Below are 13,855 nucleotides of genomic sequence, written 5' to 3'. Positions count from 1 at the left end.
GTGAAAGCTGTAGGATTACGGGTAGGGTAAGGCTTAAAATGGGACTGGAGAACATAGTGGTGTAGAGTCACATGATAGTAGGCTCTCATGCCGGGCTGTACCTTGGATATGTACGTAGTTGTGGATTTATGTTTAACCATACAAGCCTCCAGACCTGTCCATGAAGCACCAAACAACCTTTACAACAAAAGACACATTCCCTGTCATGGAATTATCAAGTCAGTGGAACCCTCAGACGGACAATGGCATTCTGATGGAGGTGTAAAAGCCCTCTTTCTACAAAATGGACTATTCAAGGAACTAATAGTTGAGACATTAATTTTCAATCACCTTTGGCTATCCCAATGGCTAACAGGATTTAAAGAATGAATTGTCTGACCTGTTGAAGGCCACTATTGATCTACAGAGCTTCTAACAACAAGTGAGAGAGAATCCCATTGCCAGAGGGGACAACAACTGTGCAGTTTGAAAGCCAGTCACACGACAGCAGCCACCTTGTCTGCCAAGTGAAGAAAATTGCAGCACAAGCTGCTAAAAATCAAGGAGTCTACAGAAAGAATGACACAGAAGGAGCACTGCAGAATGTAACATCTCTCTCTCTGCTATTACCAAGTTTGGACCCTATCTCTGTTACATTTGGAATACATCATAGAGATGGATAATTTCAATCCAAAGGAACTCCAAGTGCCGTAACATCCACTTTGGAAAAATACAGATTATAGTTTAAAAGTGACTATCTCCAGAAAAATAACCAACTTAGATCAGCTCCAACACTTGCAATTTCAATACCACCAAAGGAACATTGGAATGTACATATATGTTTTATTTCTAATGGACTTTAACTCTTAAAAAATTCCACCTCCTCCACCCTGTAACTTGTTCTATTTTGCATGCTGTAGTAATTATGGTTTTGTTTAATGTGTAATGTACCTTTAAGAGTAAATACTTGTTGATGAAGATCACATGATCTGTGGTAACCAATAGGAGAGTAGTACAGGCTACCTCAGGAGTCAGTGCAGAGATGGAATTGAAGTTGAAAGCAATGTATGGTTGCTGCTGAGTATATTATTAATAAACTTAATGTTTTCATCCAAGAAGTGTCTGCAGACACATCTCTAATACCAACTTGGCCACCACTCACAACAAACGGAAGACGATGATCCATGGAATCCAACACATGCGTGTGTGTGTGTGTACATGCGTGCACTTGTGACGCAGGATTTGGGACCTGTTTTCACCTTTTTAATAAGTCTTATACTTTTACCTAAGTGAGTTTTTAACAAAAAAACTAACTCCACACTTGTTAATTCAAGAGATTGGGCTGGCTTATTTCTTCCTTTGACTTTACATATGGTCAAGTACATATTGGATTGAAAATTCTCAACTTTTAAAAAAAATCAAACTCATAGCCAACCTCAGGGGTGGAAAAGAGAAGACTTTATTAACCTTTCACACTTGGTCATAACAACATAAAATAATTGAATAAAATAATTTACTCACTTGTTTATCTACAATTCTTAAGGATTTTAAATAGGAACAAAGGAAACATTCATTCATGAGAGCTGGTGAAGTGATTGCCAGTTCCCTCAGATGCTGCATCTCTGGACTCATATGTTCTGTTTTCCAAGGTGATTGCTCACAAGTTAGATATTCTTTCAAGGCTTCAGGATCTTCCTCATTTACATTGTTACCCTTTGCCTCTTGCTTCTCTCCATGATATTTCAGTAATTTGAATTTTTTAGTCTTCTTTGTTGAATGCTTTGAACTGTTCTATAAATGAAAAATAAGCCAAGATTTGTAACTTGGTGCTTCCTTTGTTGACCGTTATGGCATTGTTACAAAGAATGTTTAGGATGCTATATATGTGTAAGGGCCTGGAACAGAGTTGGCAAGTATTCAAAATTAGATTGATCTTTCAGACAGTAAATTAAGAACTGTAATCTTCATCAGCAGTATGTTTAAAATCTCTTGAAGTGTTCCCTTCTCTGCTACAACAGTGATCCGAGTGTAGATTTGGGGCAGAATCTTCCCCTGGACTCAGGAAAACACAACCTGGCCATTCCTGCAGCTCACAAATGGCACACTCGACCCATGGGACCACTTTTGTCTTCTTGCACTGGGGTCAGACTTGCAATACAGTTTGTGAGCAACAAACCAGTATATGAGTAGAGTAGGTGGGAAGGCAGGCCAGTCAGAGGGACCCACCTTGGTTCTCCTACACAGAGCTCCAGCTCCCAACAGTATTTAAAGGCCCCTTAAACCTCACCCCTCACCCTCTGTGCCTCCTCAGATTTCCCATGCCACCCCTGTGCCCCAATCTATTCTCCATAACACCTCAGATTTCCTCATGCCACCTTTGTGCACTCCCTGTATCCTCCACAGTCACTCATCCAGTATGCACTATGTACAGGCCTCAGATTCCATCAACATCAATTGAGAATATTTCACATTCCTTGGGGGAAAAAACGAGCCCCCACCATCTAATAAAAGCTTTCATATGATTGATACAAAGATGAAAATTCATTCTGCCATGTGAATTTTTTTTGTAATACTTGTAATTCTATTAGCTTGGGTCAACAAACCAGAAACCAAATCAAATACACAATCTGTTTTTACAACTTCTTGAAACTGTCATCCATTCTCAGAGGAATGGAATACCTACAGTGCTGCAACGCATTAGCACTTAAACCTCAATGAAGTATTCATAATGGCCACAGCTATCCAAACAATAGATGACTCTCTGGGAAGGAAATAACTGGTACTTGTTTTAATTTCAATGCAGAGAGTGTCTGTCAATCAATGCGGGGCAGCAGATGGTTAGGTTTTTTTGTGCACCTAAATCATTTAAAAAAATATATCAACCAGAGCCATTTAAATCTCAGCAACAAAAGTGACAGGACAAGCTGACAGGACATGTTGATATATTTTTTACTGCATGTTGGTGCTTTGACACATGATGGTGCTATCTCCATTGGAAAAGCACTGTAATGCATGTGAATAAATATACCAGGCTGGTCAATGTAAGGGTCAACTTACCTTTAAAGGACAGATCCCTATGATGAATCACTGCATTACAAATACATCTCGATTACAATATAGCACCTAACAGTGATATTTGAAGCTGTGAAAACATTTTACACTTACCTTTCAGAATGTTCCAGGCTCCTCAACAGGCTATCCATTTTCTTCACAAACTCTCAAACCCGATATGCTTTAATGGTCTTCCAAAACCCCGCATCACCAGATGAAAATGACGTGTGGGAGGAAATCCGATTTTCGTGCCCCCGTGTAAAACGAGAAACCCAACCTCAGCCGGGGTGGGTGTGTGTTTTGCACACAAGGCATTCCCAGCCCACAAAAAACCCAGAGGGAAATGGGGCACGGTCATGAATGCGGAGGAAAAATCGGATTTCCTCCAAAAAAAATACGAAGCATGGCCATTCGCGCACTGAAACGTGTTTCCAACCCCTGCGTTCCATATATCTATCCTCTGTTATTTCACGCTTGTCATTATCACAAATTATTTTGTATCACAATTCTAAAATATACATGCTTTCTTTTTATTCATTGAGCATAAAGCTAAAACAACTAGTTAACCACACATCGACAATGTGCTGAGAACAATCTAATCGCCCTTTAGCTGTAATCGAAACTTGTGAGGAAATTACAAGATGTAAGGAAATCTGTTAGGAATTTCCACTTCTCCAGTTAAGCTTCAGACCAGTTTTATCAGAGGCCCAGTCATGGTTTCCTCGTCTGTTTTGCTGCCTGAGAACATGACATTCAGCTCGGTTTTCAAACCCTTTGACTGGAATAGATTGTTCATTGCTTACCCAACTCCCAATACCACAGGGAAAGTCATTCAGGCAGAGTGCTTTAATCTCTTGCTGGAAAGCTTTGAAAGCAGTAACAGTGGCCATTTCTAAACATTCAAGAAGTCTAACAATATGTGTAGTTTGATTCCCTGGGTGTTGACGTCATACAGTGTCCATTTGATCCCAAGTATACCGCGTCAGTAATGGATACGAGTAGCCATATATAATTCAGAGAAATCAAATCTGTACTTTAATATTTTGTTTTCCCAAATATGCCCATTATCCAGATTGCTTAGAAATGGTCTTTAGTGACAAGTCATTTACTTAGCTTGGTACTGCAGTTGCTAGGAGGTACACTTGCCAGTTGCCAAGCAACAACAAAAGCTGCAGTTCGAAGGTGGAAGTGTATCATTGTCGTTTAAGGAGATAATGCTTCTTTCATGTGTGCTAGCTCTACAATTATATATTTAATAGTTTGCGCATGAACGTGAATAGCTGTGATAAAACAAAAGGAATCTTTGGGTATAATACCATGTAAGAAGATGATTTATTCATGAAAAATCCAACTATATTTAAGGATTGTAATGATCTGTACTTAATATAGAAATAACAGGCCAGGACATTTGAGAACTATTTCTGTGAAATCATTTTATGGTCAATTAGTCTACAATTAAATATTAACTGAGATTGAACACCCTCAGTTATTACAGCAATTAAATCAAATAATTAAGCAGCACCAAAACACCAACTTTGCATAATTTTTTGTGCAATAAAATCATTGAACATCATTTGAAATAGGATCTAACACTGTTCCCTCTGTACGAGAACTTTTGTAACCATAGCAGCTTACACAATACAGAGGCAACCATTCAACCCATCGTGTCCATGCCAAATCTTTGCTCAAGCAGCTAAAGTTAACCTTGCCCCTCCCCGGCGTCAAATATTTATCCAATCATCCCTTGAAATTTGCTCTGAGACTTTCTCCTTACAATGACAATTTTAATCAATGACCCCTTGTAACTGACTCTCGAGGCAGAGGGAGTAGTTTTTCCTTATTCACCCTATCAGAATATATTTGTAAAATCTCCTCTTAACCTTTTCCGTTCCAATGGAGATAATGCCAGTGTCTCAAGTTTTTTCTTGTTATTTGAATTTCTCACTTGTAGCATCATCATGATGAATCTAATCAATTCATTCTCTATGGCTTTAATGTCCTCCTATAATGAGTCACTTAAAACTGCACACATGGCTCCAGCTCTGCGGCCTAATCAATGCTTTTATAAATTCATCACACTGCTTTATCTTTGTACTTGTGGTTAAAACTCAAAATTCTACTGGCCTCTTTTCCAACCTAATCTACTTGCATGCACACTTTTTGTCAATTACGTATTTGAACTCTTGCAATTTTCTTTCCATTCAAAGTCTTTCCATTTAGAGTATACTCCAATTCCTTGTTTCCCCTCCCAATGTTATGACCTCACACTTATCCGCATTAAATTATATCTGCCACCAATCAGCTCATTCTGCTAACCGATATCACAATGAAGATATTTATAGCCTTGCTCATTATTTGTCAAATCACCTGCTTTTGTCTCATTGGCAAATGTTGAGATTGTGTTCCCTGTAACCATGTCCAAATCTTCTACTTACCCAGAATAAACATGGCCCCAACACAGACACCTGGGATATTCCACTTCCAATCTTTTTCCGGTTGGAGTAAAACCTATTTACCTTAACACTGAGCAGTCTGTGTCCGCATGCAGCAAGACCTTGTGAAATTTCCTGTGGTTCAGGGGCCACAAATACCTGAATAGGCAGTTGACTAGCCATAAGTAATTTTAAGGTAGTTTATTAAGTTTATTAAGAAGCAACAGTTTAGATATGATACATTAACTAATTAGACAGCAAAAGTGTACAGCCCATGACAATTGTGGTTTACTAGTTCCGGACAACAGACAAACAATTGACACAGAATGTGCTGATTTCACCATCCTCCTCTTCCTTGTTCATCTCAAGAAGGCAGCTACTGACATGCACCGAAACGTCCCCAGCACCTCAGGAGTATACGATCCCTCCAGGACATTGCCCCTGTGTGTGAGCACTTGTTAATATACCTTTTTTCTGGGGCTGGTAGCTTACCCAGTGTCAATCATCTATTCAAACTATTCAGACCAGTGGACACAGGACAGGTACTCAAAATGTCAGGGTGGTAACCATTCCCTTGTGCATTACCCTGCTCGAGGTTAGCTTTTTAGTTTCCATCATGCTGAGGGTCATATCCTGGTCCTTTCTAAACAATTGCATAGATATGGAGGTGCACAAGACAACATCCTAACAGCTTAGGAATGTCAACATGGCAGCCTGAACAAGAATTTTTAGAGGTCGAAGTGTGTAGAAATCCTCTTTACAGAGAGAGAATCAATGCTGCTTTGCTAATTCCATAAAGTACAAAAAATACCTGTTTTTAAAGACCCCGATTTCTCACACCTGGACATCATTGAAATGGCTTAGCAAGCACTCAATTCAAGGGCAGTTAGGGATGGACACAAATGCTGGCCTTGCCAGTGATGCCAGCAATGCTGATATCCACTGAAAGAATAATTTTTAAAAAACCATCCAGGCTTAGGCTGAAGTGTCAAGTAACATTCGCACAACATAGGTGTGAGACAATGACCATCTCCAACAAAAGAATGTCTAAACACTTCCCCTTGACATTTAACAGCATTGCCATCAGTGTATTCACCATCATCAACATCCTGGGGATCACCATTGATCAGGATTGTAACTGGACCAGCCAAATAAATACTGTAGCTACAAGAACAGGTCAGAGCCTGGGAATTCTGTGGTGAGTTACTCACCTCCTGACTCCCCAGAGCTTTTCCACTATTTAGAAGGGACAAATCAGGAGTGTGATGGAATACTTTCCACTTGCCCGGATAAGTGCACTCCAATAACATTCAAGAAGGTCAGTACCATCCAGGACAAAGCAGCCTGCTTGATCGGCACCCCATTCACCGCCTAAAATGTTCACTCTCTCCACCACTGCTGTACAGTGGCATCTGTGTGTATCATCTACATGATGCACTGCAGCAACTTGCCAAGATTTCTTCAACAGCATCTTCTAAACCCATGTATTCTACCGCTTAGAAGAACTAAAAGTAATCACCTAAAAGTTTCTCTCGAGTTTGCACACCATCCTGATTTGGAACTATATCACGTTCCTTCACTGTCACTGGGTCAAAATCCTCAAACTCCCTACCTTTGCCAGAGGGACTGCAGTGGTTTAAGAAGGTGGCTCACCACCACCCTTCTCAAGGGCAGATAGGGTTGGGCAATAAATGCTGGCCCTGCCAGCAACACTCATACCATGAACAAATTCCCTGGAAGCTCCAAAATTGGGGTCGCAGCCACCATCCCCAAATTCAATTGTACAAGATCTGAACAATGTCAACTGACGCCAACATTTCAATATTCACGAGGCCCCAGCCGGTCTGCAGCTGATGCCTTGACACACCTGAAAACCCAGAAGTTAAAATGGTGGGGAGCGCAAACCACTGGAAAGCAGTGGGTAATGCCTGATTCTTTATGGATATTGGCGTCACAAGACCAGCATATGTTGCCGATCCTAAATTGCCCTAGATTCCTAGCATAACTACCTCCTGCTTCTTCCCATCCTCCATCCAGCACCATTCCTGCTACGGAGGTAGGGATAAAATCATGGCTAATGTCTTAAGAAAAGTAGTAGAAAATTAGTGACTTTTACACAAATTGGAAAATGTAAGAACTATTTATGACTCAATAGGTTGATGCTTGACTGTCAGTCAAACAGCCTTTTTTTCCATTTCCACTACTTCTTTAATTAATAAACAGAAGATTTCAAAGAAAATGATAAAGCATAATTTTTTTAATGACCCCATCATTGCTCTCTTCAATGTCCTAGAGATTATCCTTCAGTTCCTGGTGAAGCCTGGAGGATTGGCAACCCTAGGCCTAATCAACAATTTATAAAGATTGAGCAATGCAAGTTGCCCGATCCCTTGGATGGTAAGATGAAGAGAAGAGCATTCAGCCAAAGCAGGTCACTCTGTCATTCAGATCCATACAGTACTCATTTGTGTTGCAAGATAAGCTCTCAGGTTGAACACCAGAGGGCGAAATCTATTTCAGATCATAAGGTCAGGAATTATTCTTCACTGTTAATTTTAGTTTTTCAATTTGATATTAATGATCCACTTCTGTATATAACATTGTAGATAGTACAAAAATGAAAAATGTTTTTGAAAATATTTAAAGAAAAAAACTTGAATTTACAGAAGAACTTCACGCAGCATTGGCCCCACAAATGGCAATGAGGTAAGTGACCAGATAATCTATTTTGGTGGTGCTGGTGTTTTGGCCAGGAGAGCTCCCTGATCTTCTTCAAGTAGTGCCATGGGACCTTTTACATCCAGGAAGGCAGAGGGAGCCTTGGATTAACATCTCATCTGAAACATGGCACCTCTGGCAATGAAGCATTCCCTCAGTAGGTCAGTGGCACCGAGCACTACCAGCATGGGATTAACTGACCTGTTGTACACCCAAAAAGATTTCCCTTCCCATTGAGCGTATAAAAGTTGACTAATCCTATACTGCCAGCTTCACATCCATGTTATGTTAAAATGTACCCTGGTCCTTGTTATCCCAATATTCAGCCATAAAACTCCCAACTAGTTTCCTATCTGTGCTTTGAGGTTGTCCCCAATTATATGTACCTCACTTTTAGCTAATAGTCTCTAATGTGGAATCTTTCAGTTATAGATCATGACAAATCAGAAACCTGTCCTCTTTAATATCACAGGAATGTCTGACCTATGATTTTTTTTATTAATAATGCTGGTGAGATTTTTTTGTTTAGATTGATTACTGCAGGAGTGTTTCTCAGTGTTGGAAAGCAATCCATATTCATTTGACAAATTAACATTTAAAGACAGTTTCTGATGGCTCAGTTGCCTGATTTCAACTATTGTCATGAAGCTATACCTCTTCATTTTTGAAGTATGGGCCAGGATTTCACATTGGTCGGGTGGGGTCAGCGGGAGTGGGCAGAGAGTGGTCACGGAGCCCGCAATCAGCTCTGCACCGCGATTTCACACGGGCGGGCTAATTAAGACCCGCTCAGTGTAGATCACGAGCGGCAGCGCTGAGCTCTGCCTGTGCGGGCGGGGGGTGGGGGGGCGCGGGAGCCAGGCCTAGCATGCAGTTCATGCATGTGCACGATAGGGCGCTTCAATCACCCCTGAGGCACGGAGATGCCTCAGGGAGATTGAAGCGCTTTTTAAAAAAATGAATGAAGGCATGAAAAATTTAATGAAACATGTCACATGGGACGGGACATGTTTTTATTTTGAAAATAACGCTTTTATTTAAGTTGTATTAGCTTTAGGGAACCTCATCCCACTCGTGAATGAGGTTTCCTAAAAAAACATAACAGCCGCTTGGTCTTTTTTGCCTGCCCGTTGGACGGGCACCGTAAAATGCAACTTAATTACCTAGTTAATGGCCTTTCAATTATTGGCGGGCGCGCGACCACTGAATAAAATATCGCACAATTTGATGATGACGGCGGGACCCACGCCTGACGTCATTGGCGTCATTTTACATTCCGGTGTGTCGGGCATGCGCCCACATGCCGAATGTAAAACTCTGCCCATGATTTTCAAAACCTTCAACCGACTGGAAATTCTGCAATTTGAAATGAGACAGAACAAACTACTTTAAAATGCGAGGCCACCTTCCAAGGCAAAGGTAAGAAAAGCAAACAAGATCAACGCCCCCACCCACCCCCCCCAAACTGCCCCCCCCACTGCCATCCCCCACCCCACCCAAGGCTGTGTGAAGAGAGACATTTCCAGTAATTTACAGGCAACAAAATTCACCACTATTCTAAAAAAGAGATATTAAAATACAAAGTACTGGATTTTAATAAAATAAAAATGTTCTTTCTTTGACTCAAGAAAACCTCATTTGATTGGCTCCTTATTGTTCACTGCATAGATAGTAAAAGTACATTTGTATTTGGAAAAGGCATCCACGTGGAAAAGAACGAAAACGTTTATTGTGACCGACCAAGGAGGCTGAATAGAGGGGAACCAGTTCACTCCTCCTCACCTGGTCGTAACAAAATACAAACAGGTTGTTCCAAAAGGTTAGTTTTTAGTATAAAATCAAAACGGGAAATGCTGGAAAACTCAGCAGATCTGGCAGCCTGTATGGAGGGAAGAACAGATTTAATGTTTCAAGTCCATAGAAGGAACATTAACTGTTTCTCTCTCCGGAAATGCTGCCAGATCTGCTGAGTTTATCCAGCATTTTCTGTTCTTATTTCAGATTTCCAGCATCCACGGTATTTTGTTTTTATCTTAGCTTTTAGTATATTGGGGTAAGTACAATAAGTGGCCTTAAATGTTCACTTGAACTAAGAAGTTGCTGTTGTTTCAGATCTTAGTTTCAAAAACAAAGACCATTGCCAAGCCTCCAAGAAGAAGGGATGGCAGTAGCAGATATTTCTGCCAGTCTGGTCCCATGATATCTTCTGATTGTTGACCAATAGTTTCATGCCAGTGAAATATATTTTGCAGCTTTTGGACAATTCAGCAGTTCTTCTGGTTCTATCAGTGAGCATTGTGGGTGAATGCAACCTCGTGTCTTAAGTTTTTATTACGGATGATATCCAGGCTCAGAGTTATTAGATGAGTTGGTGAAGCATTAGTGAAGAGTTAGTGAAGTGTTGTTTCTTTTATTGTTGAACACTCAGGAATGTTTTATTTTAAGGTAATGAAACTTGCTGTTCTAGCTGCTTACCACTGTTAATTTTTACCTTTGAATATAATTGAGAGATTGGACTTTAAGTTACACAATCTTACAGAGTGGTTATTTCATCATCTGAAGGCAAGGGCGATGGGCTGGATTTTATGCAGCTTGTCACTGCTGGAGCCATGTGGCTGGGCCCACTTAATCATAGGAGAGGCCCTATGTCAGTCTCCCAGCCGTGGGAAAACTGCTCCCGATTAAGTTGGAGGGAGGAAGGGACTGAAGTGCCCAGCCACCATGGGCGGGATGTCAATTAGGCTCATTAGCAAACCAATTGATACCACTGCAATTTAGTGGTGCCTCAGGGATTAACTGGAAGCCGCACTAGTGTCTCACAGCCTTGGGTTTCAGTCACCTCCTGGGGTTGGGGAGAAGCTTAGGTACCAGGCACTCTGTGCCCGATCAACGGACCTGACATCGGGCATGGGGGTGGCCACTGATAGCCACCACACTGCCTTTGTCTCTCCGACACCCAACTTGTCTGCGACTCCCCATGTATCCACCCCATCCTGCATTCATACATCTGTGGCCTGGGGTCCCTCCACGATCTTAGGCCTTATGTAGGTGTGGTGCTACCAGCAGCCACTCTCCCGCTGGTACAGACAGCAATGACAAGCTGCTGTCTTGTGATTGGCCGGCAGCTCTGACTGGGCAAGCCTTCTGCTGCCAGGGTCCTTAACCTTCCGACTGGTGAGCGAGACCCCTGTTGCCCAACAAAGTCCCAGCCAACATGAGAGAAATCATGTCACTTCCCTTGAGCCAATTATAGTTATAATGTTCAAACTCCTATAATAACAGTCAATCCCTAGGGAATGAATGCTCACCAGAGGACAGAGCACAAAAATTTCCTGACACTGCTGGAAAATCAAAATAAAAACACCAGTGATCATTATTTATGTTGCACCTCAATGATTCCAAATAACTCTATTAGGTTGGCTAAATGTGACTAAGGAATTCAATATCTGCATCTGGAGGATTTTCAGCCTAGAATATCCAAGAAGAAAGATGAAGTTCTAGTTACTCATCTAATGAGTCTCATAAATACAAGTGCACCTTAGCAAAGTGCAACCTAGCGAGTAAACAGTTTCTGTCTGGAATAAACAGAGCATTAAAATACTGTAACTGGCAATTTTGCAATTGCAATTTTACCAATTTTTGCCAAATAAGCAACTGCTGGTTTTAAACATGAACATTTCTTTCAGTAACAACTAAATGGCACAGATGAATAAAATAATTTCTCACAAATCAGGTGTATGCATGTTCATAAGCCCTCAACATCAATAGTACAAAATTGTTTCATAACACAACTGGAAAAATTCTCATCCATTGATTTAACCAACAAGATCAATTACTTCAGAACTTATATTCAGAATGTGCTGAGAATAATTTGTGGTTTAGCTGTAATCAAAACATTTGGAGAAATTGCAGTATTGTAAGGAAATCCGTTAGGAATTTTACATTTCAGACTGGTTACTTGGAGACTCTGTCATAGTTTCATTGTCTGATCTTTCCCCATGGGAATCAGTTAGCTGAGTTTTCAAACCCCTTGACTGGGATAGACTGTTCATTCCTTACCCAACTCCCAATACCACACGGAAAGCCATTCAGGGACAAAGTCTTCATCTCTTGCTGGATAGCTTTGAAAGCAGTAACTGTGGCCATTTTGTAACTTTCAAGAAGCCTAACAACTTGTGCAGTTTAACTCTGCAGGTGCTGATGTCATACAGTGTCCATTTGATCTCAAGGATACAGCTCCAAGTATTGTGGATACATCTGAGAATTAGGTAGGTAGCTTGAAAAGTTCTTAACAGCAGAAAGACAATTCCTAAAGCAAGATTTAGTTCCTCCAGTGTACAGGAAACCACAGAATTTACAAGTGTTGTTTAGTGACACTCAGGTGATTGTAGTTTGATACCGCTGTTGCTAGGAGGTATAATTCCCAGCTGCCGGGCAACAGCACTTCTAAAATTGAGGGGTTGGATGTGAATTTAAAGGGGCTTTGCTACTTTTTGTACCTGACTTTACTATCATGCACATTTATTGTAGCATTTTCCCCCAGGTACAACGAAGGATAATCTTTTGTGAGCTCATTTTGTGGGACACTCTTGGACTGGAGGATATGGTATTCCAACATTGGTTACCGGTTCTGTTACACCACTGGGATTACTATGTGAACTGAGCCCTGTGGAACACCACTTGAGACAACTTTCCATTCACAAGAGTATCCCTCGAAAATTACCCTTTGTTTCCTGTTACAAAGCCAACCTTTTATCCAGTTTGCCACATTACCCTGAATCCCTTTTACTTTCCTGACCAATCTGCCATGTGACACCTTGTCAAATGCATTGCTAAAATCCATGTACACAACATCCACTGCACTAACTTCATCAACCCTTCTTGTCACTTCCTCAAAGAATTCAATCAAATTTGTGAGACAAGACCTTCCTTTAACAAATCCATGCTGACCATCCCTGACTAGTCCATGCCTTTCCACATGACAGTTAATCCTATCTCTCAGGATTGATTCTACTAATTTGCTCACCACCGATATAAGACTTACTGGCCTATAATTGTTTGGCAGGTAAAGTGGCAGATGGATTTTAACATAGAGAAGTGTGAGGTCATACATTTAGGGAGTCAAACAGTTTCAGGGATTACACAATAAATGGGAATATACTAAGAGTGGTAGATGAAGTGAGAGATCTTGGCGTACAAGTACACAGGTCCCTGAAGGCAGCAATTCAAGTAGACAAGGTTGTAAAGAAGGCATATGGAATTCTCTCCTTCATTGGCAGAGGTATAGAATATAAAAGTAAGAATATAATGTTGGAATTGTATTAAACACTGGTGAGGCCACAACTGGAGTGTTGTGTGCAGTTCTGGTCACCACATTACAGGAAGGACGTAATAGCTCTGGAGAGAGTGCAGAGGAGGTTTACAAGAATGTTGCCAGGGTTAGAAAAGTGTAGCTATGAGGAGAGATTGGATAGGTTGGGGTTATTTTCCTTAGATCAAAGAAGGCTGGATTGAGGTGTACAAAATTATGAGGGGAATAGATAGAGTGGACAGGATAAAATTGTTTCCCTTGGTGAAGAATTCTAGAACCAGGGGACATAGATTCAAGATAAGTGTCAGAAGGTGTAGGGGGGACATGAGGAAGAACTTTTTTTACACAGAGGGTAGTGGGTGTC

General features: G+C 40.9%; 1 protein-coding gene across 1 annotated transcript in view; it reads right to left on the bottom strand.

Annotated features, from left to right (window-relative positions):
- The window catches only part of LOC121286026 (leucine-rich repeat-containing protein 43-like), a 76,317-nt gene that overhangs the window by 36,458 nt on the left and 26,004 nt on the right, over positions 1-13,855 (bottom strand). The window contains exons 3-4 of the mRNA XM_041203047.1: positions 5,547-5,637; positions 1,501-1,770 (exon numbers count right to left, since the gene is read on the bottom strand). Coding sequence (XP_041058981.1) covers positions 1,501-1,770; positions 5,547-5,637 — 361 coding nt within the window. The remainder of the gene's footprint in view (positions 1-1,500; positions 1,771-5,546; positions 5,638-13,855) is intronic.

Source organism: Carcharodon carcharias, chromosome 13 (genome assembly GCF_017639515.1).
Source record: "Carcharodon carcharias isolate sCarCar2 chromosome 13, sCarCar2.pri, whole genome shotgun sequence".
Taxonomy (NCBI): domain Eukaryota; kingdom Metazoa; phylum Chordata; class Chondrichthyes; order Lamniformes; family Lamnidae; genus Carcharodon; species Carcharodon carcharias.
This window is presented reverse-complemented; position numbering and strand designations above follow the sequence as displayed.